Source organism: Stegastes partitus, unplaced genomic scaffold, assembly GCF_000690725.1.
Source record: "Stegastes partitus isolate 25-593 unplaced genomic scaffold, Stegastes_partitus-1.0.2 Scaffold571, whole genome shotgun sequence".
NCBI lineage: Eukaryota > Metazoa > Chordata > Actinopteri > Pomacentridae > Stegastes > Stegastes partitus.
In genome coordinates, this window is record NW_007578302.1 from 67,159 (window position 1) to 93,044 (window position 25,886).

General features: G+C 43.6%; 1 protein-coding gene across 2 annotated transcripts in view; it reads right to left on the reverse strand.

Annotated features, from left to right (window-relative positions):
- Positions 1-25,886, reverse strand: part of sbf2 (SET binding factor 2) — a 99,485-nt gene that overhangs the window by 65,626 nt on the left and 7,973 nt on the right. For both annotated transcript variants that reach the window (XM_008288694.1, XM_008288693.1), the window contains exons 2-3: positions 21,134-21,219; positions 216-353 (exon numbers count right to left, since the gene is read on the reverse strand). In XM_008288694.1, coding sequence (XP_008286916.1) covers positions 216-353; positions 21,134-21,219 — 224 coding nt within the window. The remainder of the gene's footprint in view (positions 1-215; positions 354-21,133; positions 21,220-25,886) is intronic.

The following is a 25,886-nucleotide window of genomic DNA, read 5'->3' on the forward strand; positions in this document are numbered from 1 at the left end:
CAGATAATACGCCGTCATCCTGATTGGTGACATTAAATGTCATGTCGGAGTCACAATCCAAGGCTGTCGCTATGTTAAGGCTGTTTTTATGGGTTCTGTTGGTTTTTCCTAAAAACCTGTCGGATATCAGGTTTAGGATTGTTAAGGGTCGGATTATCAAGTCATGACTGTACAGTGAAGGGCTGAGAGCGTGAACGGAAACGTCGCGGCCTTACCTGGAGATTGACCTCCGCCTCGTAGAAGGTGAGGCAGGAACAGTAGTGCCGGTCTGAATCGATATCTGTCAGCACGACGGTGAAGAACGTTGGTGCTTTCCTCTCTCTGGACAGCCTCCAACCTCCCGGCTGGCAGAACTGAAACAAACATTCAGTAAAACACCGTGGCATTAGAACATAACAGAGGATAATTCACACAACGCGGCGAGACATTCGGCAACATTTGCTCGAGACAAGACATGTGCTTTTAGTCATTTAAGCTCCTGGCATTTCACTGGAAGATTGAATTTCTTAAAGGTTCAGTGATTATCGCATCCCCAGACTGTCTGCTGGGGAACCATTCAAACCCTACATGGACGGGGGTATCAGCATATTGCTGTGGCGGGTTCTAGCTAATTCCAATGCCCCCATAGAGAGCACAGGCAGGATGTCCTGTTCTGGAGTACCAATTACATCTCCTGAACATGCCACAGAGCAGGAAGTGGCATGTTCACGGTTTATTTTCCTTGAAAGCCATCAGCGAGGGTGCCTGATGTCATTAACAGTAAGAACATGAAAAGAACCATCTTAACCCTCTGAACCCTGAGCAGTTTCTGGGAAGTTGTTGCTTTTGTCTTATTCTTGCCCGCTGGAGGATCACTTTTCTCTGTAATCTAAAGTCCGGCGTCTCTACGGAAACAGCACAGCCACGGCTAAAAGTGGAGAGAACTTGTCTTTTGTGCAGCATGTTGTAAAGTTATTGTGCCATAAGTCCTTTTTTAAATATAAATCATACAAACATTAACCTGAAATTAGCATGTGTGACATTTTTCCAGGCACCCACCAATGCTTCCATACTGAACACAGCCTGCAGTTAAACCACAGTTAAATAATTGGAGACATAACAATTAATCAAACAGTACATTAAACTAAGACAAACAACAAAGACATATTCATCCTGCTGTCAGAACTGTGTTCATTGTCAATTAGAAAACAACAACATTAAAAAGATTAACCTCTCCACCAGTGAACTCGACATGTTCCGACGCTCCGGGTTAAAAGATTTAAAGTCTAACTGGCTGAGTTTTGGACACACATGAGACTTGTATTACAATTCTGCAATAAGTATATCGAGTTCTTCCAGAACTTTCCTGGAAAAGCCCATTACCCATAATTCCAAACATTCTGTTTATCGAGAATTTAGGAATCGCACAAATCAATAATTTTCGATGCATGACAAAACAGAGCAATTTTTAGAACACTGCGCCCGCAGAATCTGAGAAACACTGTTACCATAATAAAAAGCATCTTAAACAGGTTTTAGGTCTCAGAGCAACAGCGTGAGTCATTTGCAATCCTGACACAAAACATCTGCGAAGTGTGGAAAGAAATAATAAGCTAGACATATACAGCTTATCGATAAAAGGACTCCGCAGGTGGAGACCTAAAGTTTCACATAAACACTGTGAATTCTACGAGCTAATAATAAACCCAACAGTTGCCTGATGAAACGGATAAATTATTATCTGAGACAAACTTTGAAAGTAAGCGCGCCACACAGGAGAGCAGAGGGCCAGAATACGGGAGGCAGGCGGGCATTTGGTCAGAGCGCCGAGTGTTTGTGTCTGGTCTCTCTGTTTTTGCTGGAGGCCCAACTGGCCCTGGCTCTGAAAATGGTGTTTAGACTGCTCCTCAGGGGTTACACAGGGGATCACCGGACACATGGAGGAAGAGCCGAGAGGAGGGGCGGGTGAGGGCAAAAACAGATGGATTGATGGGTAGACGGGTCCGTGTGCAGCCAACAGCTAATATACTGGCAAGGTAGTGTCTCTTGGGCAGACAAAGAAGAAGAGAAGGAACCGAAAAGGAGGAAAGTTTAAGGAGAGCAGGAAATGTCGATTAAGAGAGGAAGGGAGGAAAGAAAAGAGGAGGAGGAGGATTTGGCTTGTTCAACCTGGAGGTTTGGACCAGGATGCCACCATCGTCCAGCAGATACAATAGTCTACAGGAAATCTGTTAAACCTGCATTGTGGTGAGGTGCTTCTGTGTGTGTGTGTGTGTGTGTGTGTGTGTGTGTGTGCACTCCGGCCAGACAGGATCCAAGGACAAGTGCAGATAACTGTGATCCTGTCCTAAACTATTCCAACTATGCCATTCATTGTTGTCAAAAAGAGAGGCAAACACGTTTGGGACCGCGTGCCTCAGAAGATCACAGCAGATAGAGCATCCTGTATGTGTCTATTTCTTTCCATAGGAATGCATGTATGTGAGAGAGAGCGACGACGAGGCAGCGACACGATGCGAGCGCATGGAAGCGCGGCGGCGAGAAGATTTGTGAGCTTGCACGATATTAAACGAGTGTTTCCTTTAAGTCGTTATCTCGCCTGTAGGTCTGCAGAGAGACACTCGAGGGCTGGCACGGGTTCAAACACACTTTAGGGAGCTCAGTGTTTAGTAAACTCCAGCGTATTCAGGGTCCAATGCACCCAGACGGACTCCTGACATAACGCTACATACAACTTACGGCTGCCTAAGGAAAAGATAGATGACAGTCTGGCTTTAATGTTGTTGACTTTATGAACGGGGAAGTTCAATGAAAGAATGAAAGAGTCATAAATACTGATTTTATGAAGCCTTTATGAAAACATGTGGTACATCGCTGAGGCTTTAAACATATTTTCATGCGACATAACTGAGCATGCATCCAGTGTTCATATGCAGCCAGCAAACAAACACGTGAAACAGAACGTCTTGATGATTTCTGTCCTGCTTTCTGTAACTTTCGCAAAAGCAGGGAAATCCTCGAAGGCCTGCAGTCCTTTCTGCAAATGTTATTATTTGTGATTTAACCAAGTACAGCAACGTGTAAACAAAGAAAATAGAATTAGGCTATTTGTTTAAACATTCAGCTAAAGAAATTATGTCATTTGCAGTCACACACAGGATTCAGTGTGGATGATAAACACACATGGCTTCTGATGCTCGGCCCCGAGGGCACGACGGAGAGCGACGCAATGTTTAGGAAGGTCGCTTTGCAAAACAGTGATAACTGCAGGAAAGCTTTGTGTTGAGACTATGTGTGTCCCCTGGCGGTACGTTTTGCAACCAAATGCAGTGAGTGACACCGGACAGATTATCGGTATCAGCTGAGGGAACAGCAAGTGAGAGCATTGAGTGACAGCGTCTGGCACAAGCTATGCTGTACATTCACTTAATGCATTACACAGAAAGCCACCGCAGCGAAACAGGCGCAAAGGTTAACACGCATGAAACTTAGCCTTTATACGGGACACGCACACAAACCCTCACAGCAGTGGGAAAGGACATCTCCTGTTCCCAAATTAGACCTCAGTCAAGTGACAAAGGAACTCCGGGACACTCTCGCTGTATTGATGTCAAAGCAGAGTAAACTGCTGCCCTCCAGCTAAACCCTCGGCATCATGTGCTGCAGCCCGACTGCACTGTTCACCCGCTCAGCCGGTGACACTGGATACCCGGTCTGACCTGCTAAGCATCATTACCTCAGTGTGCTCGAGGAGCAGAACCAATCAAGGAAGGAATAAAGCGACACAGAGGCTTTGCCCGAATGAGACGGACCTACATTCTTACAGTGTGACAAGACAAGCCTGCTCAGGCCAGCGCCGGCCGGCTATAACGGGGGTGACGGCCATTACTAAAGGTGACTCAGCACAAAGACGCAGCGCCAAAGCGATCTCCCCTTAAAGTCCGCTTTGCTTTCCTCTGGTATGACACAACTGACTGGAAAAGGTTTTCAGCGTTTTTTAGCATGACCACAACTTCTCAGAGTAATGTACTTGTGGAAATACAAACAGACTTTAATGGGTCATAAAATCTTATAAGTGTTCCTGGTACCACGGACGAGTTCAGTGCCGCAAATCTATCCAGAGAGGAACTTGCTTCATAATTTGTTTGAGTTGCAAACCGAAGCTGAAGTCAAGCACTGAAGGTCTTCTGTGGTTTTTCTATACAGCGGTAAAATAGACATGTTGTTGCTCCTGTGACGAGCAGGACAAAAAGATCTCGTGAGACAAGAATAGAAATATGGATCATAAAACGTAGATTACAGAAAACGACACCACAAGTCCAAAATACAATCTGAAACCTAAGAGCAGGTGTTAACAAGAAAAAAGAGACAACCTTCCATACTTTCAGGAACTATAGGTGGAGCCTGAACGTAAAGGCACCGCCGAGACAATGCAGTCAGGAAAACTTAACAACAGATGTGCGCTACACCGTGTACTTCCATCATCCTCTTCCCTCCACCTTGTTCTGTTCCCCATTCATGCAGAGGAGTCGTATGCCAGGAAGACAACACAATGACGGCAAGTGAGGTGCGAGGTGTCAAGGGCCAGAGAGGGGCCGGCGGTGGGGTGAGGAGGTCAGCGGCGTGCTGCCTGTCTGTCCTGCGCTGCTTCGGCGTTATCAGGGCTGCAGGATGAGCGGCGGACAAAACAACCAGAGACGGCTGCTCCATCCAAACATGCATGCTCCCCCCTCCTCCACAATCACCAAGGTCAACGTGATAAACAAAGCTGTCAACAAAACGAGCATAATAGCACCGGCTCGGCTCGGCTCCATCACACGGCTCGGAGGTGGCATCTCCTCCCTACTTCCGTTCCTCAGCTCCGCTCCCCCACTGTCACTGACACTCCTAGTTTCCATTGCCGATCTGTTATGCAATACCGAGCACATATGGTTCATTTTAGAGATAGATATTTTTAGACGACCATGATGGACCACAGTAAATCAGAAAAAAAAAAGTCTAGTCAGGCAACGAAGGAAGAGTCATCTAGCAAATATAGCAAACAGCACGACATTCTGAGCTTCATGAATGCCATATGTGTAGGGTAAAGCAACACCGCAGAAACAACCTACTACAAGGTGTATTTTTAGTAAAAATGTAAACAGAATTTAAAATTTTTTTTTTAGCCAATTACAGTCCAGCAACAAGCTCGTCAGGACATCTCCGCTGAACTCCCACCTCCCCGAGCATACCTTGGGGAGATTTGTTCACTTCGGGGCAAATACTTCATTTCAAAAACACATCGTAAATTAAAAACATGCGGCCAGTTAACCGCATGCAACTTGAAAACAGAAATGTGGAAAGAGGCAAACAAAAAAGGACCCTTTGGAGAATTAGGCATTCCTGTGCTTAAATCAGTCCACTGTCAGATCGATTCATCCCGTCTCAAAACTCTACTCTTCAGCTAAACCTCAAACGTCTGTGTGATGTTTACAGTTGGAGTGGGGGTCCCGAGCCCTAAACTAACTTTATCACATGTCAATGTTGTCAAAAGTAGGTTAATAAACACCACATCACCCATGCATAAATGAGCTGAATCATAGCTACGAGAAGGATCTGCTGCAGAAAAATTCCCTTTCAGGATCCAAGGAAAGTCCGTGGATTTTCCCGGCACTGTTTGATAGTAGGCTCGAATGCTAAAACTGATATGAAAACCAGTTGAATCGAATGAAAACAATCATAATCCAATAAATTCTCTCAGTGTTTTGATGGAATCTGTCAAAACTGAAGCAGCTACAGCAGTAAGATCTAACTTAAGGAATTTTGGAAAAGACAATCTGACCTGGTCTGTCTCGTATAAACACGCCGGCTTACACGGCTCCGTTAATCACCGCCTGACAGTCTGTCAGCACACGGTACTTTCTAGACAAGTCAAATTTATGTTAAAGCCTTGTAATAACTAGAGTTACACAATTCATACGAGGTGACTCATACGGGGCTGAAATTAGTGCAGTTGGACAGTAAACAGCGGTATCGACGATGACGACTGAGTGCAGGACACTATGGTGCACATGGGAAGCAGCCTTTTTTAATTTCCAGCACGAGTTTCACGTAAAATGAAATATTCAAACCAACAGCCAGTGGAATGTTAAACATTTACAGACAATGTCTGATTTCTCCCAATGTTCACACGACAATGAGAGCCAAATGAAAACAGAAACCAACCAACCATAACAACATTTTCTGATTGTGACAGCATCGGTGAAGAACACAAACACGAGTGTCCTACATGAGGTCTACCTCAGTCACCTCAATCATTTAGAGGACAAGGGAGCGAAGGATGGAGGGTTTCAGTTGAGATGGTGGTTTTACTGAATATTTACAACGGCTTAAATGACATAAATATTTGTGAAACAAAGGATTAGAATTCAAAGTCGCGATGTGGAGGAGAAATGAGCCCTATTTTACTCCAAATGCACTCAAACAACAGGCAGACGCTGTTACATAAGCGGCTCCCACTTGTATACAGACAGGGTTTCAGGGTTTCAGTCATTTTTGTTGCAAATCCAGCAAACAGATGCCACTGATTGAAATATGTTGACTGTCTGGTGCTTTCCATCGGTGCGACTTTCACATGAAACAACAGCATAAACCTTCCACAAGCCATCTTGGTGCTTGTGCGTCGCACACCAGCAGGTGTTTTTGGCAAATTGTTCATTTCTGTTAATCTAAAATGAAACCATGGTGCCTCATCAGAACCTGCGAGGTCACATCTGGCCTCCAAACTTTGGCTGCCTGCAGATGTGCATTTGATCCTCAAGCGCTTCACATTCGCCGACACGAGTTAGACAGGTTGTGGATGTGCGCTGTAGAACAGAATACACTGAGAGGCATCTAGACCAAGTGCCCCCCATGGCCTCAGGTAGGATTACTGATAGCAGTGTGCTCTCCTGTCTACCACGGTTTCTTTTTTTGATCACTGGAGGCGCTGAAGTCACTTTAAGCAACAGGTATGACAAGGGACAAGTCGGAAATGGAAATAAATGTTCTCACTTTAATAATCGCTCACTGTTATTCTTCTTATCTCACTTCTGATAATCACCCCATTGCTTCAGTCCTTTTGTAACCTGTATCAGCTGAGGGAAGGTAAACAACGTTGCTGTTGTATTTCTTCTGCTGGAAAGTATACACAAAACATCAAACCACGTTTCTGAGCACATGGAGTGATGCATGAAAGAGCAGCGTAAACAGCTTTGTCCTGAGCCTGTGTATCAGTACAATGGCTGTCGTGCTTCAGACCGCTCAGCCCTTCAGAGTACAGTAAGATAATGACTTATGAACAGGTGCTTCCTCCAGCGCCGTGTGGGGGCCCGGGCTAAGCTACAGTACTCGCCATAGGTTTTGGTCTCACTTCTGCCCTTCGTGAGCTCACTTCAAACCACAACAAGCTTTGTTCCTCTCCTGGCTATACGCTAATACAGTGTGAACAGTAAATGTGAATCTGTGAGTGTGTGTGAACACCAATGAGCTTCCCCGTGTGTCACACAAGAGGACATTTGCTAACACACACAAATCTCCCGTAAGTTTTGGTGTTAGACGACATGTGAACAGGAGCCGTGTTGAGTTTGTCAGTAACTAGAAAACTACTAGTAAACTATAAGACGATCTGTTAAAGAAACAACACAATTAGCCACCGGTTCGTGACCAGTTGAACTTGGAGGAAACATTACTTTACACTTTATAGTTAACATTTAACTGACAAGAACTACCCAAGTGAGTAATTTTTTTCCACAACTACTGTCTGACTACTGGGCTGGATTGAGCAGCAGTAACTAGTGAAGAAAAAGAACATGCACACCAGTACTACCAGGAACAAACAGGGACTGAAACAACAACAAGGTGAATGTGACGTCTTACCTCACATCCTCTGTCCCTGACATTATATCACACGTAAATGCACGACAACAATGGAGTTGTAAGTTAAATGATTTGTCACACAGGCTCCGAAAAACAAAAGGTCTTTGCTTGAGTTGTGTTTTTCTGACGGTACAGTGATCTGTTGGGTGGCTGCTCTTTAACAGCTGAACATCTAAGGACTTGAAAATTAGAGAAACCTTTCACCTGAGACTATTCGATTAATCGCAGGACCTGCTTGAGTTCCTTGAAGACGTTCCACCTCTCATCCAAGAGGCTTCATCAGCTCTGACTGACTAGTTGGGAGATACTTATATCTTTAAGGACACATGAGTTTTGGCTTCAATTGGTGGTTTGTTGCTCCTCCCCCTCGTTATGTGAGTCGTTAGTCGTTAATGGGGTTCGTTAGGTCTTTAAGGAACTCAAGCAAGTCCAGTTGCTACGATTATAACAACCACGACCTGGATGACTGAGAATCTTCACAGACGTTTCCTCTGAGACGTGACCTCTGCATCACCAGTTTTCTCTGAGCTGCAGGTGGCTTAACGGTAACGCCGTCCCTCCTCGCTCCTACGACCATATTCAGCAGTAAACTAAGGGTCAAAGTCGGGCCCCGGACAATTCTAGGATCTGACGTTCAGCACTTTTCTGATAATCACCAGTGTTGTTTTTCTTCAACCGATTCCTCATAAAATAAATTAAATGAAAAAAAAATGCACCACTTTGGCTCTGTGGACAGTGACAGAGACTGAAGCAGACAGTTTTATAGTGGAAATACTGTTTAAATAGAGGGTATGACTCTAAAAGCCCTGAAACCATGCCTCCAGGGGACATGCTGCTCTTCAAACCCAACGGGGTTTGACAACCGCCCAGCACGGCCATCCTCAGAGCCCCGCGCTCTTACTAGCGTTGCTAAAAATGTCAATGAATAACAGCAATGTAATGTATTACTGCAACGTGTTATTATTCTGTCTGTGGCTGTCCCAAGGAATCTCAGTATTCCTCACTAGAAATTTCAAACATCCAGGCCATGTCAACACCACGACTTCTTCTCCAATCAAACTCAACGGGCTCAGAACGCAGCAGTTCGGGTCGTATCCTGACTATGCCTCCACAAGAGGGAAAAAACGTGTCATGTTGAGGTACAATAACACTGAAGGGTAATGCAGGACTCTGGACATCTGCACACATCACATAGTGCTGTCATATATAGAGAGATTTTTTAACTTTTTATTTATTCCATCCATCCATCATCTCTACACCTTAATCCTCTCTAGGGTCATGGGGGGCTGGAGTCTATCCCAGCTGACTCAGGGTGAAGGCAGGTTCACCTGGACAGGTCACCAGTCTATCACAGGGCTACACTTAGAGACAGACAACCAAGCACACTCACATTCACACCTACGGACAATTTACAATCACCAATTAACCTCAGCATGTTTCTGGACTGTGGGAGGAAGCCGGAGAACCCGGAGAGAACCCACGCTGCACGGGGAGAACATGGAGACTCCAAGAAAGACTACTGGGACGCGAACCGGCGACCTTCTTGCTGCAACCTTCTTGCTAACCACCTTGCAGCCCTATATTTATTCCACATCAGTAAAACAGATGAAGATATACAAAAATCACCCACCACAGTTCACAACCCACTGAGTCCTCATCATGTCACCTTCAGTCATAAACACATATTAAACCTCCTTTCCGTACATAAGTCAGGATCATATATTTTACACAGATGCCTTGCTGCAATATTTTGATGACAAATAAAATAAAATTTAAAAGACTCAAACCACCACATTCAGCCAACAGAGGGTCTGCATAGATGCTATACTATGACTTTGAAGGTACGAGTTACGTCACCAGCCACGGGCCCTGGTAAAAGCAGCAGTCAGCACATTTTTACTAGCAACTGTGGTATTCACCAGTAGCCGAGCAGAGGGATGTCTGCAACCAGTCAGACGGAGGAAACGTACAGGATAGTCGGGGTATCCCAACTCTGCTCCTGGACCTGTCCATCTGGCACAATTTCACAGCTACATGTTTTTGCCAGGCCACAGCGCTGCTCATTTATCACCATCGCTTTTTGTGTTTCTGTTTGTTTGGTGGGTGGTCTTTCCGTTTATAATTCTCAGACTTGGGTCTATGAGGAAACAGCGTTGCTGGAAGTGCGGAGGCTTTTACTGTATTCCGCCTAAAAGTTTTGAGTATGTGCGCTCTCCAGTGTGCTGCGGCTTGATTTCATCCTGTGTATTCCCATTTCCTGGTTAGCTCATAGTGCTTTTCAGCATGGAAAGTCCTGCTTTGCTTGACAGCTCCAGCTTTGTTTCCTGATGTGTTTAGCTTCACTGGCACATCAAGCATTGATTACTCATCTGTGGATCTTCCTGACAAACACATGATCCCATTCTCCCCCCTCCGGCTGGACCGGCTTCCTGCTATCTGGAATGCACTGTTTAGTTTTTCTCTCATAGTTTTACAAACACCATAAGACCGACGTGCTGTGCGACATGTCAACTTATGGTCACTCGAGTCGGTCCGTAGAGTCATACAATTAGGCTGCATTCTTTCATCAGCCTGTGGTTTGGCGTGCGGCCTAAATCTGACTAACCAAGGCTGCTGATTGTGAACAATGCAGTTAAGCTTTGTCATGGTTTGCTTATCCGACCTACTGGGAGAACGAGGCCAGCTAAATGACTCCTCGCAGCAAGAAGGGGTCGAGTCTTCTCTCAACTGAACTGAATCTGACCCAAGGCCAGAGGCTCAGGTCAAACCAGAATCCTGTCCTATAGTTCTTCTGAAACAGCACGCATAAGGAAAATCCTGTCAAATTCCTACGAACACTTTGGTATTTGTGCTAAAGCCCAACAGAGATATAAACACATGGCACCAGTAGTTTACAATTGTTTTCTTTTTTTTTTTTAAATAACGCTGGCATCCTTTTTGGAAGCGCGAGCCACGTTCCTCATTACAACAGGGATTTGGGGGAAAAAGGGAGGAGTTCAAGAAGTCAGAGTTCTAGACAAGAGAAATGACACGAATGTTTACAGCCTGGTCAAGTCGGGTCACATTCCTTCATTAGAGGAAATTATGCCCTGAAGAAGATTTTTAAAATGTTTGCGTCTGAGGAAAACCAACAGAGGTGTGAGGCGGCGTTACGTATACAGTAAAATATCTGTGTCTGTGGTGATGCAACAAGCTTCTACAGTACAATCACTTTTGTATATTTGGTATATGCATTGTGTATTTACTGTATTTACTAGAGGAAAACAATACCTACAGCTCTCTCTGTCTCTTATCAGCTTGACTTAGCCTGTAAGCGCACATACGATTTGCTTTTGAGTTTGGATGCAGGGTTGAGAAACTCATTGCTCGAACTATGTGTACTGAAATTCTGCTTCTTTTGAACTGCAAAAAGCAATTCACAAATAACTAAAAAATAAAACAAGAAAATGCACAGCCTGAGGTCCTAAACAAGCATCTAAAACACCAGAGACACTTTGCCTATTTCAGTCAACCTTTTAAATGACTGACACAGTACGGAAAACATACTCGAATGCAGAGACATGAGGCTGCAGTCGTCTTACAGAATAGTGATTTACTTACACTGATGGTAGTTTCTCCAAAGTCCATCGAGAATAAACAAATAAATCTGCTCAACCATGTAAGTTGCAGTTTGTTTGGTTTTATACTGAAGAGTCCTACAAAAAAGGCCTCATCGATTTATTGGTTATGTGCTGATATTATTGTGGACATACAGTCAAACGAACTCAAATCAAACATGTTCCTGTACATGTAAAGCACCACGAAGCTCAACGTCTGAGCAGCCTAAATTAGCCTGAAAACAGCCAAAACATGCAGTGACAATCCGACAGGGCTCGTGAATAGAAACAGGGATGAGTTATTTATGTTGTAATTATTAGGATGTACTGGTGCCTTCTTTAAAATTAGAGACAGCAGAGGAGGACAGATGCAGCATCCGCTGTCACCCTCATTTTTCGAGGACTGTTGTTAAGCTTGGATTTAGGTTTACCGCTGACCAGCGTTTTGAAAGCCATCGGCCACACAGATCAAATTTTGGCAAGTAACGGAGTCATCATGGTGGAGCTGCGGAGCGACGAGAATGCTGCCGGCAGCCCATCTCTGTGTGACACACTGACACTCTTTTTAATCAAGCGAACACACTTGAAAACATCCACCTCTACTTTTAAAGACCACACCGCAGATGAAATTAGCTCGTGAGCCCATAATGCCTTGTGGAAACTCGTGGCACATCGATACTGGCTTCGGTTCTTGGACCACTGTGGGGACCATTTGTTTAAATGACTATTTGTCTCAGTAACAATTATGGCTACCAGTTTATAGCTGAGTAAGCAGTGGGACAAAAAAGCAAATGACCGGCATGGTATGTGGTCTGAGAAGCGGCTCTGCTTGCCTAGCTGACTGAGTGGAACAGAAAACCCACACCGCACACTGTGTGTTGGACCGGTTCAGTACAGTTCAGTGCAGAACTACTACTGACGGTGGAGAGCAGTCCTAGCATAAGGCCGGGGCTGTTTTCACCGTCACACATCTGAGGCTAAATGCCACAAGCCTCTAAAGGTGAGAACAGGTCACCTATAACCTTTGAAAACAAACTGAAAACAAACTGAGAAATACGTCAAGAGGAGACAACGTGCGACAAGAGCAAGATTTTTGCATAAACAAATCCTTTGAGGATGTTTCAGCTGCGTGTTTTCCAGAAATGTCTGTCCTCCATAAGCACATTATTGTGTTTGTGAAGTATTTGGTAACCAAGTGGAAACTCAAGTCTTGCTGTAAACGCTTCAACACAACACAGGTTAGGCAAAATGACATTAGAGCAGACACGAACCATTACTTTCAATATTGAAAACCTTTTTTTCTGTTGATCTGGAAATGTTAGAGCACAGTGAGATTTGCCAGTAAAGGCCAAGGCCATGATGTTTCCAAATCAATGTGTCAAAACCGTAAAAACTTTACTTTCATAATGACATAAAACTGTTAAAAAGAACCATATTTTTACACTGGAGAGCTGGAAGCAGACTGAATAATTACCTAATTGCTTCAGCACTGACTTGAACACCACTAAACTTTCACTTTGACCTGATGGTGTTTAGAAAAACAAACACATTTCCCATCCTAGACTCCCTGTACAGATCGGGGTCTCTTTACTGTAAGTCGGGCCTTTTATCTTCAACACATCATCAAACGAGACATATTTAAAGGGTGCGTCTTCGGAGGAGACGTTTTGTTTTCTTGCTAGGAATTATGACTACAGAGTAGACAGCAGGAATGAGTCTTCTGACAGAACATTGTCTGCAGGCTACACGTAATGGACTGACCCTCGTGTTCAGCGATGAACTCTGCGGTTCTTTGGAATGCGTTTGACCTCTCGGCGTAGCTGTCGAGGCGTCGCTCACATATACGGGCCGAAAGTTAAGCCGAGCGTAAACGCTGACAGTGATCCGTTCCCCTTCCACGGTATACGCTGCGTGTCGACGTCCATTTCAGCTGAAGGGTTGCATGGCGTCTGGGAAGTTTTACAGCACTTGGCGTTGTTTTCACCAAGTTATGCGTTCAGTATAGGACTATACTGAGAGCTATGCTTTGTTCTGACCGACAGACATTTCAGATAATCATTTTTTAAAAAGTATGTGATAGCTAAATATACGCACGACAAAAAAAAGATCATCAAATGCTAAAAAAACAACATTAATATTGTGTTTTATAACTTTAGACTTATTATCGTTCACATTAAAGTCACCGACATGTGTTTAGTGGGTGTTTTACAAACTTTCTGAAGGGATCAAGTCGGTTCGTACAGGTTCAGCAAAGCCCGTTTAACTCACTCAATATGTTTTACATAGCACCGTTATTACACGCAACAAAGACCATTAAATGAAAACCTTCCCGTCTTAAATTGGAGGCATACTGCTTCCACCGAAGGTTTGATTCAGGTGAGGTTAGGGTAGAAATTTACAACACACTTTACTGGCAAACCCGCCGAAGCAAGCTTGGACAAGACCTTGTGTTACTTCAAACGCTCACCAACACTTGGATCAGATTGGAAAGCTTAATGTCCATGTGGTTGTCTAACAGTGTGGACTTTATACCTACAATTATTACAGTCCATTTAGCGTGATAGAAAACAGCGCCTGTTGGAAGCACAGGGAAAGGGACTGATAGGAGAGCTCGTAAATCTGAATCTGACCCCAATATGTTGTCTGTAAGCAGCGGATGTTATGAACATTTATCAAGCGTTAAACATGCACTATTTAAACAAACAAACTCGATGTAACGCCACACGTCCCTGGCATCTGTGTGGCACATTTCATTTCTTTGCTCACAACGATCGAGCGGTTGATCCAAATCACAAAACACAAAAAATTCAGGTTTTCACGATGAAACTGAGCGTGTGCAGTGGAATTTTAGTTACAGGAAGTTATGCATTTTTTGTAATTTGTCATGATGTGCTACTTTACATTTCCACAGGTGATAAAATGACTCAACACATACCTGTTCTTTCCCGGAGAACCACTCCACGTTAAATCCACAAACACTTTGTCCTGCAATTTGTTTTTTTTATAACTCGCGCTGCCCCGTGGTTTTAAACGCTTTTCTTTCACAGACAAACATTTGTGCTGTTATTCACCCTCCGCTCTCTCGTACTAACTAACTTATACCAACTATGAGCAAACGACGATTCTAACACTTCTTGGAAAACAGCAAATCAAAGTGCAGTGGTGGAAACAAGCAGTCAACACCATCAAATTTGTGCCATCTGCTTACATTGCCAAAGGCTCGGGACGTGTATGTTGTTGTTTTCCTAACACTCGTAATGTAGTGACTTATCGAGACAACTAAAAACAGGATTTTAGCACCGTTCTGTCCATAAACAACAGCAGCGACTGATGGGACGAGTTCATCCAGAGTTACATTAAGTTACCGAGAATCACTAAAACCGCACTTTTTTATGCTCCCAGCAGGTGAGGCTTCGGCCCACTTGGCTTAAATGACCCTGCATCTTTAAGAGCATGACTAAGGTCACTCGACCCAGAGGTACCGAGTCAATGACCTGGGGCTGCTGCTCAGACTAGACCACTTGTGGCAGAAGCAGCCAGAAACTTGAAATGAGTAAAACTACTTGGAGAGAAAACACCGTGTACAGTTTGAGTATAATGAGGTAAAATTGCCTTTCGTGTATTCATCATGCTCAAAGTAAGTGTTTGTTTTGTACTGTGTTGTTCTTCTGTATCCCCCCAGTGATACCAGTGATGCTTTTCTGTTTTGTTTCTGTTGTGTTTCAAGATAAACAAGAACAAAATGAGTTTAAATCTCACAAACCTTGCTCATGATTGTGGAGAGAATGCATTTCAACGATTGTTCTGGCAGAAATGTTTCAGCTGACTAAAACATTTTGAGGTATTCTTCTTAAAATTTGGTGCAATTTCTACAGTACAAACCTCCTACATGATGCCACAGTGGTAGCGTCTGAGGAGAATCTTTTACAGTAAACCACGACCGTGCTTCGCCGGCGGAGGACGAGGTGATGGAAATGTACTAGGTGCTCAAAGTACTGACCTCCATCTACAGACTGGGCTCATCCATAACAGATGAGGATTTGAGCTGGTTCCTATCATCATCACTTGCCTGGAAAGATTAGAAACACATTTTTCCAAGCACAAGTTGTAAACGCTTTTTCTTGGTGCATTCCTCATCTGTGGTTATTTAGTTTGCTGGGGGCCTGTTGTGACCGCAAAATGCTTTTCGTGCTCAGCTTCATCCACTGTTTTCTACAGATGTGTTCCTTAGTGTTTGTAAAAGAGTCATTTTCTTTTTTCATGGACTCGAGAAAATCTGCAAATAATAATGGTTTACATACCAGGCCAAAACGGAGCCAAAATGCAAATTGCTCAGTGGGTCTGTTAAACACTGGTGTATCTTCATTAAAGCTTCAAAGTAGGAATTCCAGTCATTTGGCTCTTGACCAAAGTTTGTCACACACCACATCGTAGGAAAGCAAATTTCTGAAACGACCCCCCTCATTCTGTCCTCTGAGCGCTTTTTCATGTTGAAAATCAGATATTTCACCATATGAATCCTATTCAGCGTGTTATTCTATAATCATGCTTCACACACAGCTGTATCCCGGAACAACAGTAATCTGCGTCTATAGCTTGGCCGTGCATTGAACGCATCCTCTTTGTTTCAGCGTGAGCTTAGTGCCGTCAATGAGAAACATCATCCCTGAAGTTTTCTTTGCACACTGGGGATTGCAGTATGTCTCAATTTCAGTCTAGGCTGACACATAATGAAGAAGCACTGGTGGGATCACTTCAGCAAGATGGAATACAAAAAATTCACACACACACACACCCACACATGCACAAAAAAATGGTATGCAGGTCCTCAATGACATCTGGAAACACTAAGCTAATAGATTTAGCTAAACTTGTTGCAGTGTTTCTATATTTAAACCCCTATGAAACCATGACAGGATACTTGAGCAATGATCCTGAGAGAACAGAGCCACCCTGGTTTCTGAGTCACTAAAAGGAAACAGGGGTTTCACCCTCTTATCGAAAACATTCAACCTCAAAACGTTACTTGACTTTGTCTAGACGGGACGTTCTATCATCTTAGAATTCTTCAGAGTTTGGTTTGCTGGCCGTCGCTGGCCTTTAGGAGCTCTGGGCCTCGCCGTATGACACACTCCTGCTGGTCTCTCAGCAATAACTCACAACAAGTTAATCTCGATGGCCACCAACAGACTCAACGAGTTACACAGGAAGACGCCTGAATGCCATTCAAACCACCCACTCACAATATGTCTATCTGCGCTGGAATAACAGCTCGCTTGTCCTCAGCTGCCTGATAAATACCGCTGCATACATAAGAGTCGAGGAATAATAGTATTTCTTCGACCGTGTCCATGCACAGCCCAAAATACCTGCTGCAGCTACATTAACGCTTGTCCATTACTTAATAGTCAATAAAAGACACACAAATCCTAATTCACAACCATCTAAACTTCTACATTCTACAAATACTGCACAAAAATGCAGTCACATTCTCCTCTCCACAAAGGATCGGCTCATAGTAAAGCCATTACCTCATCTAAACAGGGGTTTGTGAGGAACGCAGAATGTTTGGATTAGCCGTCTTCATTTATCTTGGCTCGGATATCTGACCCATATTATGCAACTTGTTGACCTCTACACCTGCTGTTCTCTGCTCTGCACCGCTTGGCTCCTAGATGATATTCCCCTTGTGATCTCTGACCCTCCGTGACCTCCGCCAAACACAAAGCATACCTTCATCAGCAAGGCAGAAGACACGAAACATTTGTTTGGACGCAGCACTTGAAGTCTTCTGCGGCGATGGATCTTATAAATCTTCCTTGCTGGAAGAAAGAGGGGAAATCTAACCCGTACAATTATTGTACTTTTTACAATTGCACAGTCAGGTAGATATTAACTTTATCTATTTTATATGTTTATTGGCCGGGAAAAAAGGTACGCTTGCATCATCCACACACCCGTGTTATGTAATTTACCAGCCTAAAGCATTCTCACCCCGAGTGATTTGAAATGAAGGGGGTTGCATAAGCGTTCACCCCCTTTACAGTGACTCACCTAATTCGACACAGGTGCAGCCGAAAGGTACTAAAAGTTAGACTATTCAAGTGGAAGTCACCTGAGCGTCTCTATTGACTGCAGTAAAAGGACACCTGTAACTGGAAGGTCCCGTCATGGTGAATCATAAAACCATTCAAATCTATCATAAAGAAGTGGAGGGAATATGGCACATACGTAAACCTGCATAGATTTTTTAAAAAGTGACTCCTCTGTAGGAAGTCCAAGCTTTAGTGGTGGAGATACAGCAAGAGTGATGTTAAAAAGAGCTCATATTAAACCCCAACTTCTGTGAACTTCTTGTGTGAGACTCTCAAGTCAACTAAGAGAAGATTCTTTGGTGTGATGAGACCAAAATCAAACTTTTTCTCAATGGGACTAGACCAGATATGTTGGGTGGAAACCACTAACCCCACTGTGAAGCACGGGGGTGGCAGCATCATGATCTGAGGACAGGACTCAGCAGTCCACCTGCATCTTAAGGACAAAGGACACTCAAGTGAAGACAACAATGTACAGATGTTGGCCTGCAGGGAGGACAGATGGTTTAACAGAGAGGTGAAAGAAGCCATCTGACTGGAAAGACCATCCCTCAGCAGAGGTGGAGGTCTGAGGCATCACCTCTCACCTGTTTACAGTCCTAAGATCTCTCCCCAGGAAGATGAACCCACATCCACACCGAGCCACAAAGACCCTAACGAACCCCACTGTGGCAGGAGGAGCACTAACGACTCACATAACGAGGGGGAGGAGCAACAAACCCCCAATTGAAACCTAAACTCAGGTGTTAATGGCTCCTTAAGGATATCTGGATCTCCCAACTAATCAGTCAGAGCTGATGAAGCCTCTTGGATGAGAGGTGGAACGTCTTCAAGGAACTCAAGCAGGTCCAGTTGCTACGATAAATCCACGAGAATATGATTTGAGGATGCTTCTTGGCAGCAGGCCCTGGAAGGATTTTCAAAGCAGAGGGTAAAAGAACGCAGCAAAGTATAGGGAAATCCTTGAGGACAGTCTGATGCAATCTGCCAGAGAAGTACGACTTGGAAGAAGATTTTCTTTTCCAGCAAGATAGTGGCCCGAAGCACACAGCCAGAGCCGAACAAGAATGGTGTAAAGACAACAAGGTGAATGTCACGGAAAAGCAGAGTCAGAGCCCAGACCTCAATCCAGCTGGGAATTTGAGACTGGACTTGAAAAGGGCTGTTAGTCATGATCCCTGTGCAACCTGACAGTTTTGCAGAGAAGAACGGGATAAAATGCATCCAGGCTGTTTGAGACCGATCCACACATGTATACACTACATACTGACTCGAACAGGGTGAACAACTACACAATCACATAACCTACATTTATATTTTTAATTGATTATTTACTTTGACACAGAGAAGCAAAAAAATCCAAATCCTATTGACCACGATTCAATGTTGAAAAGCAATAAAGGGACAAAAGATTTTCCCAAACAGACCAGAAAAACTGCGAAGGACCGAGCACTGTGCTGGAGTCATTTTGCTGTTTTCCCTCCTTGTGCCAAAACTATTCTGCTTCGTCATTAAAAGCTTATCTCCAGTAGCCAACATAAATGAACAAAAACAGATATAACACAGGCACTGATGTCCTGTGCAGTACCATACAGTTAAGTGCGAGTGTTGCTCCACAGATTGACAGCCTTTCGCAGTCCTGATAAGAAAATATTTGTCCATCCATTGCTTTGTCCATATAAGGATAACCAGACCCCCTGTCGCAGACCCCTGAAAGTCACTCTGCAAAAAAGGGAGGGAACGGGCTCAGAGAGGCAACTATTCCCTTCACATTAATGCAGAAGAAGATGGAGATAGGAGACAGCAATGGGAACCAGATAATAGGCTGGACAAAATGTGAAAAAAAGGGGACTATGAGGGAAGAGGGTTCCCCAATTAGTGAATGTGGAAAGGATTTAAAACAAACTCCAGTAAACAATCATTATGAATTCAGCTAAAACAGGAAATGCCAATATCTGCTGTACAGACTCCAAGGGGCAAATGTGCTCTTAAAAATTCCCCGGGGTGCGCTGTCAGGCTGTGACACAGAAAACACACTAGAGCAGCCTTTTCTTGTGCAACAGCGTTTTACAGAGGAAAAAAAAACACATATTAACATCAGATCGGGAAGCTGGCGATTCGTTAAGGCTGTTAGAAGAGAAACTAGAAAACACACATTAACTTGGAGCTGTTTGAACTGTGAGACGGGATGTGGGTCTGCAGCCTACACTTATAATCATGTCACAGCCATGCAGACACCAGGCTGTCAATCATACTCTGAGTTTCATAACGGATTCATTCCAGCAGTCGTATCAAACACAGCGAAGCTACATGAGAACTGAGGTGAAATGACCTGACCGTCTTGAATAAATGTGTGCAATGCGTGGTATGAAGAAGACATTTTTTTTTTGGCTACTGCTTAACTTAAAAATGTAGCACTGGTACATCGGATTATGATTAAGTTTTCTGAAGTGATTAACCGATACTGATTGATCATTACCTTTTCCTAACAGGAAGATTTCTGAATCATAAACTACTGAAATATATCCACACATTCCTGAGGTTTGAGCGCCACGGCCTCACTTTGGACGAGGGCCTGACTGATATGGATTTTTTTGAGGCCGATGCCGATATTTGGCAAAAAAAAAAAAAAATCAGCTAACTGATTAATTGGCTGATTAATTTAAAAAAAAATATAATGAATAAAATAGCTTCTTTTTGCTTGCAACAACACAGATATGAATCACAGGCAGAACATTTGACTGTTTCACACTTTGTCCTTTAGTGTTTAACTTTACAACAGAAAAGAACTGTCAAGAACAAAAACATGCAGCAAAACATTAAACATAATATGCATCAGTAAAAAAAAAAAAAGTTTTCCAAACAAAAATGTCTGTAATGTGGGGTGTTTTATTATAAACTTGCATTGTGCATTTTTCTGTCTATGGAGCATGAATATAGCTGCCAGCTGTACTGATGAATGTATCTGTAGGTTCAGGCCGTAGGCGTAGCTGCATATAAGCAGCATGAGGAGTGAAGTTACTGCAGAACATTATTGATGCAGCCCTCTGACGTTCTGGACTCTCACTGTGCTGTCTTTAAAGTTGATGAGAATAAGTTAATAAAAATGTAAGTTAAATAAGTCAGTTAAAAAGTTGGATAAAAAGTTTTAAAAGTTGTTTTCTGTGGTTCTCAGTCAGAGCGAGGCTCTGTGCGCTGGTTTGGTTTCAGACTTTGCCGCAGAGGGACTGATCTTACCGCTGTACGTTCGTCAGCTATCTTAACTGTTCGTCATCTACGCTGTTACCTTGGAGAATATTTGTCTTTTTACAAAATCAAATTGTACAAAATGAATGTAGGAAAGCGACTGTGACACTTAACAGGATTTACTGATTTATGAGAAATTAAGAATATATCAGCGTTTAATCTGCAAAACTCCAGCCGGTGATGAGTATTTTCAAAAGGGCTATAATCGATTTACTCGGCCAGCCGATAAATCAGTCGGGTCCTACTCTGCACAGTGTACTGAATAATTAGTTTTGTGCGTTTCACGTCGCTCTGACTTTGTACGAGTGTGTTTGAACTCACCATCTCCACCCCCTGAGGAAAGGCTGTCCCCTCCCAGTCTTTCTTGGGGAATCGCTGAATGATCTTTCCACATCCTTCTCCTGAGGCTGCAGATGAAAGACAAAGATCAGTTAGTCAATAAAGAGGACAGTTATTCAATTAAAGGACATGAAACAGAGCAGGAAAACATAGCTGAAATTATGTTTTCTAGAGTTTTATTACTGATGCTGTCCAAATGGCAGCGTGTCCAGAGTGGAACTGTTTCACATCACAGTATTCTGGGTCCTGCCTTCGCAAAGCGCTGGATTCATACCATCAACTAGATCTGTGCTCACTGATGCATGTGTGCACAAACAGAGGGATGTAATACCAACCTGGGCAAGCTTTTCTATTAGCTCATACACCTGCCATAGTAAATGCATGGTCAGAATGACAGATCTGAACAGAAATCACCATGATACGTGTCTGTATGTCTATTAGCTTTATTTTAGGCAATACAAAAAAACCTAAATTTAAAGGTCCAACGTTAGAAACAACCAACAAAGCAAGCTTGCAAAACAAACTAGAACATCTTCAAACAATTAAGTGGGTAATCAGGGAGCATTTAGAAAGCGCCTGGGCTTGCACAACTGCCTTTAGGTGCTGAAAAAGTCCTCCACTGACTTCTAGGATAGTCATGCACTGATCTGGAGGGAAGCTGACTTCACTTGGCCCGAGCCTACTTTCAAAAGAAGCTACTAAGAAGTGAGAAAGATCTAAAATCTATTTTAGTTAATTTTTTGTAAAGAGGAAGTGTGATAAATCTAAAACTGAAATAGAGAATTCTAAATCTGCTGACAGCGCATAATAAAACCATCATCTATACACCGCTTAATCCTCACTAGGGTCATGGAGTCTATCCCAGCTGACTCAGGGTGAAGGCAGGTTCACCTGGACAGGTAACCAGTCTATCACAGGGCTACACTTAGAGACAGACAACCAAGCACACTCACATTCACACCTACGGACAATTTACAATCACCAATTAACCTCAGCATGTTTCTGGACTGTGGGAGGAAGCCGGAGAACCCGGAGAGAACCCACGCTGCACGGGGAGAACATGGAGACTCCACGCAGAAAGATCCCGGGCGTCCTCACCGGGACGTGAACCGGCGACCTTCTAGCTGCGAGGCAACAGTGCTAACCACCGAGCCACATTATAGCCAATCAATGAATGCATTGTTGGGTCCAAAAAAAACAGCAGCCCCTACAGAAATGTGTGTCTATGCAAGGTCATGTTCATCGGCTCAGGCTGCAGTACATCTTACATAGTTTCTACCAAAGCATAAACAATGTTTGCTAATTCTTATTAGGAATGCAACTGAAGCATTAGATAAGATTAGACAGAACTTTATTGATCCCTTTGGTGGGGTACCTCAGGGAAACCGCTGCAGCAGATCCTACATGTTTTCTAAGTCGTGAAGTGGAGCTTTCATGGATAAGACTTTGTTTTTACAGCTCGTCCTACAGATGCTTGATCCCACTGCGATCTGGGGGGATTTGAAGGCTAAGTCAGCACTTTGATATCTTTGTCATAAACCTAAACAATTCTTGCAAAGTGGTGGGGTGTATGATCCTGCTGGAAGAGGAGCTGAGCGTTCACGTGCTGCCTAACGTATCTGACAGGAGGCCCTGACACAAAAAGACAAATGGTATTAACTTCACCTGTGAGAGGCTTTAATGTTTAGTGAAAGTTGGGCTGCACAAAGCCTGACACACTTGTAGCTGGAGCTACAGAGACAGCTGGATACTGATCTACAGCAGGTGCAGTGAACTTCATATTCAGCTGCACCACATTGACCATCGAGATAACTCCCTCGTAGATTTCCCACATGGCCCCATATGGCGGGGTCTTGCAAAACTCTGAGACCTAAACTAGACGTAATAATTCATGTCAACATGAGTGCAAACACAATAAGTGTTTAGGAGTTGATGTATGACTGCAACGCTCTTATTTAGCAATCCTGAAAGTTAATAAAAAGGGAAATTGTATCTAATTAAAGGAAAAATTCAACCCTCACTTCACATGCCAAGAACAGCATTTTAGGGTCTGTTTCCCAACGTGCACTTTGTCACGATGTCTGTCTGACCCCATGACTTCATCCTATCGTTATTTTAAACTCTCCGTCACTCCTTGACAGCTAGGACACACTTTCTATTTATCAGCCAAGGCAAAAAAAAAGGTCTCCTATCAAGAGACAGAAATTAAATACATGTGTCCTATTTCTTGGAATTAATTTAGTTCAAATGAATAATTAGACACGAGGGGGTGTTTTGTTTATGCAATAAATAAAAACTCAAATTCAAGCTATTGCGGCTGAATACCTCGTAGATTGTGTCAGCGTTTCAAACCCTCAGTTACTTGTTTACATTAAACACAGTTAAAAATGTTCAGAATGTACAACTGATGTGCAAACGAAAGCACAACTACGCAGCATTCAGGATTTACTCTCACTCGAAGAAAACATGTCGTAAGAACTGGCGAGCGCTAAAACCCCGTGAAATTGCTATGTTGGTAAGAGAAATCAAAACCGACGCACCAGTTTGCCGCATGTGCCTTTCAAACTCTCAAACTACAACTTAGACTCGAAACTATAAAAACCTCAGAAAGGAAACAGGAACTACGGTGGACTTGCTGCAACAGTCCAGCTCCACCAGAAAGACCCGAAGCCAAGTGAAAGCAGACCTTCAATAGTCGCGGCGTGAGAACGAAGACATGGCTTCACATCTGCAGAAGAGAAATGAACAGCAAGAAAGGGCAACGAGGCAGAAACGTCCACCCAAACAAGTCAAACATTTTACAGGGGCACCATTGCTGCACCGTGGGCTTAGCTCCGCCCAAGACAATTGCGATTGGTTTAAATAAAAAACAGCATTTTTTCCACCTAAACCAGACCACGCTCCAGCGCTGACACAGCACTGTGGGGATAGGTCTGGCCATGTGAAGCCACCATTCAATGGGAGCCACTTATGGCCGTGTATAATTTGAAATATTTCCAAAGAAATTTTGGTGTAAGCTCGCCTGATCACTGTCATTATATTGTCATTTGAAAAAAAAAATGGCAGCGGTTAGATCCATTTAGCAATTTTAGTACATTTCAGCAATTCCAACTGAACTCATGACTCGGCAAACTCCTCGGCCGACTCAGCTCCTAAGTCACAGTTTGTCCAGAGGTCAGGCTCAGAGGAGTCAGAACTGCTTCAACAAACAGAAAACAAGGAACCAAGCGCCTCGAGCCTGCTGTCAACAGCTCCCTGAAACCTCCACCTAATGATGAGGCTCTTGGGCCTGAGCGGGCATGTGTCTCGGCCGGGGAGTGTGTGTCCAGAACCGTGTAAAGGTTTCAGATGTTTAGGTTTACGCGGAAACCTGCAGCCATAAAGAATATCTTTGATCGACAAGAAGAACAAAAGTCACAGATGGTACGGCCTCTGCAGAGCTCTGGTACCGACATTGAGCCAGTTTGGGATTACATGAAGTGACAGCAGAACCACGGCAAGTTCTACATGATGTTTGGAACCACATACCTTAAAAAAAACAGTGTGTACAAACTTGTCACAGTACTGTATGTTCTTTAAAAAAAAAGGGGGAAGCTGTGTGATGTTCTCCTTTTGTTCACCTGCAGATAGAAGCCGAACGAGTCCAGACACAGCGCCGGTGTTCCACTAACACCAGCCCGTCTGACCGTTACGTGTCTTCAGGTCTTTACAGCTCCTCTAATTGAAATCACATGCCTTGAGTGCTCCACGTTCTAATTTTCAACCGCAGATGAAAATAAATGACAGAATTCCTGGCATTCCATGAGGCTGCACTCTTGTATTAAAACAAGCCGTGGTTTTAAACGCTCACCCCCCCCGATCGCTATAAAGAACCCCATCAGAGAGGATAATAGAACCCAGGCCTGAAAAGGAACATGCTAATTTGAACATCCGCTAGCATGACACGAGGAGGGGTGGGACTGAAGTGAAAAAATCAAGTATATTCGGTTATTTTTTTGGCGGAAGCTGGAATCAAACCCGTCGAAGGCCGCGGCACGCGCGTGTCTAACTTTAAAAGCGTGGCTCAGGTCCAGCTCGATCCAGAACAACCTGTGTGTGGCACCGAAACGCTTTTCTGATGCAACACAATACACATCAACACATTCTAGGTTTTTTTCCTGAAATGGCTTTAGGGACATATTTATTAGGAGCCATAACTATAGGCTGACCGGGCTTTAATAAGTGCTGTTGGAGATTTGCACATTCCAGCACCAACACTGGGCCTCTTTTATGAAACATTTCAATGTACAGATTTTCTCTTAATTTGCACAAAATGACTGTGAACTGTTGTGGGATTTATCAAAGTTTTCAGAGAACAACAAGAACAAGAAGAAAAAGAAGAGAATCTCCGCGTGGTCAGGACCACTCGTAAACGGATGCCATGATGCTTGCAAATTCTTGCCACAGGTCTGTGGCGAGGTCTAGGCCATGAAACAGCTTATAAAACACGACGACGGGGGAATAGCCGCCAGAAATAAACTATTCCAACTTCATTAGAAGTTTTTAACACTTTTTAATCAGGGTTTTCGGCGGTTTGTTCTGGCGTGCAGAAGCACACAGTGATAAATGATGAAGGCATAAACAAGACAATGCTTCATACAAATCTCATCAGGAAGTCTGTGCCTTCACATTTAGAACATAAATATTGACCCGAGGAAGCCTCTCGGATGAGAGGTGACACGACTTCAAGAACCTA